This window comes from Phoca vitulina, unplaced genomic scaffold (genome assembly GCF_004348235.1).
Source record: "Phoca vitulina isolate PV1807 unplaced genomic scaffold, GSC_HSeal_1.0 scaffold12, whole genome shotgun sequence".
Classification (NCBI taxonomy): domain Eukaryota; kingdom Metazoa; phylum Chordata; class Mammalia; order Carnivora; family Phocidae; genus Phoca; species Phoca vitulina.
In genome coordinates, this window is record NW_022589715.1 from 40,493,838 (window position 1) to 40,499,837 (window position 6,000).

Genomic DNA, 6,000 nt, shown 5'->3' on the forward strand with positions numbered 1-6,000 from the left:
TAATATACTAAATTGAATATGATTGGGTCAGAGCGCTGTGAATTGTGTAAGACTGTTGAATCACTGATTGTACCTCTGAAACAAATAATGCAATATATGTTAAGAAAAAAAAAAAAGAAGAAGATAGCAGGAGGGGAAGAATGAAGGGGGGGAAATCGGAGGGGGAGACGAACCATGAGAGACGATGGACTCTGAAAAACAAACTGAGGGTTCTAGAGGGGAGGGGGATGGGAGGATGGGTTTGCCTGGTAATGGGTATTAAAGAGGGCACGTTCTGCATGGAGCACTGGGTGTTATACGCAAACAATGAATCATGGAACACTACATCAAAAAGTAATGATGTAATGTATGGTGATTAACATAACAATAAAAAAGTAAAAAAAAAAAGTATAGCACGACCCCAGTGTTCATAGCAGCAATGTCCACAATAGCCAAACTGTGGAAGGAGCTGAGATGCCCATCAACAGACGAATGGATAAAGAAGATGTGGTCCGTATATAGAATGGAATATTACTCAGCCATCAGAAAGGATGAATACCCACCATTTGCATCGACATGGATGGAACTGGAGGGGATTATGCTAAGTGAAATAAGTCAAGCAGAGAAAGACAATTATCATATGGTTTCACTTATATGTGGAACATAAGGAATAGCATGGAGGACATTAGGAGAAGGAAAGAAAAAATGAAGGGGGTGGGAATCAGAGGGGGAGAAGAACCGTGAGAGACTATGGACTATGGGAAACAAACTGAGGGTTTTAGAGAGGTGGGGGATGGGGGATGGATGAGCCTGGTGATGGGTATTAAGGAGGGATTAAGGAGGGCACGTATTGCATGGAGCACTGGGTGTTATACGCAAACAGTGAATCATGGATCACTACATCAAAAACTAATGATGTACTGTATGGTGACATAATAAAATTTAAAAAATGAAAAAAAAGGTATAGCATGGTTTCAGACATCATTTTCTAGGCTATGATCAGTGCCATAATCCAAGAAGACAGAGACGTATTTAACAAATTAAAATCTGGTTTTAATGAAAGTATATTTTTACATATGTACAGCTTCTGGGCTATTTCGTATTATAAATTCAAGGCATGGCTTGATCTTCTCTCAGTCTAGTGGTAACACATCTGGAAATACTATGCATCACTAAAACTTTCATAGGAATTTTGTGAGTTTTGAAATATTGCATATATGATTATAAAGTTCCCTTAGTATTCAATGGCATATTAAACTAAGATGTCACTGAGGTGTATATTATTGTCTATGTTAATAATCTGCAGATGAAAGACTCCCTTCAGTTCAAGTGAATATAGTTTTTCCCTCTAACTGTTCATGATGCCATTGATCTATTGTGCTTACAGGAGAAAAATGAAAGTGGTACAATTAAAATTGTAACCAATGTCTAGAGTATACTCTTTTTTTTTTTTTTTGTATTGTGACATGGAAAGATCTTCTGAAACTTAGAATAGTTTCAGTGGTTTAGAAGATGTTAGAGAATTATTTTGGGCTTTTCACACTTTAAGGAACCCTAGACTTGGAGTCAAATCACTTGGATCTAATATCAGCTATTTTGTTGATGTACAGTGTCAACCATGGGCAAGTTACTTAAACTTCTCATAGCAAATGTGTAACTGGTCAAGGAGGGCTTGATCACAAATGATTACATTTCCACATACATATTACATATACATACATATACATATAAACAAATAAATGGTTTTTTTAGCTTTGAAGATAGTGCTACAGTGGTGTAGTCAGATGGCCTGGAAAGGCTTGTTGGCACTGCAGGAGGCTGTGGGGCAGCCAGAGGAGCTGTCCTCAGCCTGAGGAGTTTGTAAGTCGGTGATCTATCAAGTCAGAGAAGCTGGTGAGGCATTAAGAATCCTCTAGCTAGGGGCGTCTGGGTGGCTCAGTCGTTGGGCGTCTGCCTTTGGCTCAGGTCATGGTCCCAGGGTCCTGGGATCGAGCCCCGCATTGGGCTCCCTGCTCCACAGGAAGCCTGCTTCTCCCTCTCCTTCTCCCCCTGCTTGTGTTCCCTCTCTCGCTGTGTCTCTCTCTGTCAAATAAATAAATAAAATCTTTAAAATGTTACATGATGGATTAACTTTGGTGGTTTGGAAGGTGTTGAAGTTGTTAGAGAATTGGAATGGCAGGTCCTACAGGCTATTAGTTTACAGAACCCTGGCCTTGGAGTCAGACCAGCTGGTCTGATACCAGCTGGGCTCCCGATGGTAGTACTTGCTGCTGCTGCTCTGATCCTGGTCTGTTAATCATTGTTAAAATTCTTGAGGATTTATAAAAGATTTCTTAGACTAATAAAAGACTTTAGATTTGATTCACACATAAAACCAATAGTCGTTTTTAATACCCTCAGTTTCTGTGGACATTAGCTTCTTTTTTTTTTTTTTAATTTTATTTATTTATTTGAGAGACAGTGAGCGAGAGAGCACAATCAGGGGCAGAGGCAGAGGGAGAAGCAGGCTCCCCGCGGAGCAGGGAGCCCAATGCAGGGCTCGATCCCAGGATCCTGGCATCGTGACCTGAGCCGAAGGCAGACGCTTAACTGACTGAGCCGCCCAGACGCCCCGACATTACCTTCTTTAGTTAACACTTCTCATCTTAAAAACTGAAATATTATCTTATGATTCTTAATTAAATACATCTGTATCGTCCTTTAATTGGCAATTAGCTTTTGGCAGCAGCAGTTTTAAGTGTGCGTGCATGCTTTGGGGTCATAGGCACTTGAGTTTGAATCCTGGCTCTACCGTGTACAAGATGTATAACCTTTGGAAAGTTCTGTAAACCTCTTTAGACCTCTGTTTCTTACCTCTATACGAGCGTGATAATATATATCTCATAGGGTTAATGAAGATGGAAAGATAATGTTTGTGAGGTGTATGGGGGTGTGGCATAGCAGGTACTCAATAAGTGCTCCTTTTCTCTCTGTGTCAGTTTTAAATTTTCATTCTGTGTCATGGATAAAGAGAGGAAAACTTGTGCAAATTATTCATTCACTTGATGTGGTTGGTCTAGAGACCATTTGCAATGCAACAGTCAGAAGGATATGGTATTTGCTGCTGTAAGTTTCTATCATTTCTAAAATTAGTTCACCCATTTCTTAAGTACCAACTGGTATTGCCGCATCTTTAGAATGTGAACATTTAGTTTTATATGGCCCTGAAACGACTTTCAATGTGTGGCCAGGAGCTGGGGAGAGAGGAGCCGGGTGAAGGCTATAAAAAGAATAAAAGGAATAAATAAAGTTTGTTGTGGTCATCCCCACCCAACAAATCTTTCAAAAGTAATCTAAGTAACATATGCTTTCTCCAAAGAATTGGAAAAATTTAAAAAAGAAAATTAAAAAATTTTTTCATCTTTCCTTTTTTTGTTTCTCCAGCCTCTGTTCCGTCCCTCACCCACCTTTGTCGTTTGGAAATTCGGTCCAGTGTAAAACCAGAACACCTACGGTCTGACAGTTTTATCTGTCAGTTGCCACTTCCCAGAAGCCTACATAATTATTTGCTCTATGCAGAGGTTCTGAGGATGAATGAAGTTCCAGAACTGGCAGTTACTCAAGATGGAGAAATCAGCGAAGCTACTTAATGCAGCTCATGTCTTACTCTGAAAACCACCAAAACAAAGAGCCATGCAGTACAAATTCTTCATGATTTTATAGTCATAAAAGATGATTTTTGTTTGTGTGGTTAGTTATGTTTGGGGGGTGGCAGTAGTTTAATGCAAATGTTTACAATTGGGTTTTCTGGTAAAAAAATACTGTAAACCTCACTTATGTTACTTTATTACAGATTCATCACCAGCACATTTTTATGTTATAGATTAATTTACTGAACCATTTTTTGCTTTATTCTGTGATGCTGCTTCTAGTGCTAACCGTGGCATATTTCCGCCTATGATTCTGTGTTTGCCTAGGGCTAGGAGCTTAGAATGGAATGCATGAAACTTTCCTGGAAGTGCACACACAATGGGGTTGAATCTACTATTATTATTACTTTATTTGAGGTTGACTATCTTTTATGTTTATAAAAAACTATTTTATATTCCATTCTCATCTCTTAATTCAGTCAGTTTTATGAAGAATTTCTACTCATTGGCTTTTCACAGATAAACTCAGGGGAGAACTTTTTTTTTAAAAAAAGAAAATAGAAAATGAATAATTTTGCTGTTATTGTTGGTTTTCCCCCCACAGTTCCTTGATACTCTCTTTGGCTGAAAGAAACTCCCATTTCTGCAAAGGCAAGAACAGACTTAAACTCAAAAATAGGCTCAGTTGAAAAAAATTAGGTCAGTACTGAAATGAAGGAGGATTTTACCATATTTAGAATACAAATCAGGAGACTGAGAGGGGCATTTCTGTGGCACCATCTTTAAAGAAAGAAAGCTATGTATTTCTGAGTCACTTAGTATCAACTAAAACATTTGAGCTCCATTCAGCCTCCAAATCTGAGGGCAGCTTTGATCCTGTGAAGCAATGATTGCCAGTTATGTTAATATTACAGTGTTCTTCCTTTTATTGTCTAGATAGGTTATCACATAGTCCTTGATCCTATGAAATTTAGACCTCAGAATTCTAGGTTAATGAGACACCACCTTATTGGTTTTCCAGATGCTCAATATGAAATCTATGGTCAGAGAAGACTAAACCCTGGATCAGGTGAGCTGTGGTAAGATGCTGTCGGGACCAACCTTAAAAGAAAGTTTATGAAAGCATTACTGTCATGATAGACAGCTAGAAATTGGGTCCACAGGAGGGGCAAGTCTTCTGTCCTAATGGGATCCTGTGGCCTGAAATAGATGGGAGTGTGTCAGCCAAATCCATCCCTGATAGGCCTTTGCTGTTTGATAAAAGCAGTGATGAAGACAGACCAAATGATGGAGCCTTGTTAAGGTCCAGAGGGATGACTGAACTCAGTGCAAATTAGAGCTGTAGTTGCTGCCTGTGGGTGGAGATAGAGTTTGAATGTGGTATATAGCAGAAATTAGTGTAGATATGGAAAACCAGGTGGAAATTCTGATACTTAATAAAGAAATTCCAAGAATGTGTTTACTATGTAGTAATTTTTAAATGTTGTTCTACTCTTTATTTTTCCAAACCCTAGGTCTCCGATTTTGAACATAACTGGTTTATTATTAGGGCCAAATGCACATAGAATGTTTACATTTGAGGGTGAGTCTTCTCATGTGTTTTTGTTCATGTTCAGATGTGTAATAAAAATTAAACTATCCATAACATCATTGAGCTCTTGTTCTTAAAAATCTGAAAATGGGTATTTCAGAGACATTTAAAAGCCCCTGCTATTTAAAACATGAATAATTTTACTTACTGTATACAATGTATCTTTCTTCTAGATTACTTTATAATAAAATATTTATGACTTATGACTTACGGCAAGGATTCAGTGAGATCTGAAAGTATGTACAGGTAGTGAGGTATAGTAACAACTTTTTTTTTTTAAGGTTTTGTTTAAGAGAGAGTGCGAGAGAAAGCACAAAGGGGGGTGGGGCAGAGGGAGAGAGAAAAGCAGACTCCCTGCTGAGCAGGGATCCCGATGCGGGGCTCAATCCCAGGACCCTGGGATCATGACCTGAGCCAAAGGCAGACGCCTAACCAACTGAGCCACCCAGGCGCCCCTATAGTTGCAACTTCTGATCAAAATGATACCTCTGGTTAGTGTGAACCATAAGCTCTGCCCTACATGAACAATGGTGCTTTAATACTCTCCATTTTTAGTTATTATTATTATTTTTTAAATATTTGTGGTTTTGGGGCGCCTGGGTGGCTCAGTCGTTAAGCGTCTGCCTTCGGCTCAGGTCATGGTCCCAGGGTCCTGGGATCGAGCCCTGTGCAGGGAGCCCGCTTCTCCCTCTCCCACTCCCCCTGCTTGTGTTCCTTCTCCCACTGTGTATCTCTCTGTCAAATAAATAAATAAAATCTTTAAAAAAAAAAATATATATATATATATATATATATATATAT

The 6,000-nt window shown here is 39.0% G+C and overlaps 1 protein-coding gene across 12 annotated transcripts in view; it reads left to right on the forward strand.

Annotated features, from left to right (window-relative positions):
* LOC116636302 (ankyrin repeat and SOCS box protein 3) overlaps nucleotides 1-5,510 on the forward strand; it is a 163,960-nt gene extending 158,450 nt beyond the window's left edge. For 4 of the 12 annotated variants that reach the window (XM_032410991.1, XM_032410993.1, XM_032411005.1 and 1 more), the window contains one exon: nucleotides 3,403-5,508. In XM_032410991.1, coding sequence (XP_032266882.1) covers nucleotides 3,403-3,608 — 206 coding nt within the window. In that variant the 3' untranslated portion in view covers nucleotides 3,609-5,508. Of the gene's footprint in view, nucleotides 1-3,402 lie in introns of all 12 variants that reach the window. The other 8 variants (XM_032410994.1, XM_032411002.1, XM_032411004.1 and 5 more) reach the window with 4 other exon arrangements.
* Nucleotides 5,511-6,000: the final 490 nt, after the last annotated feature.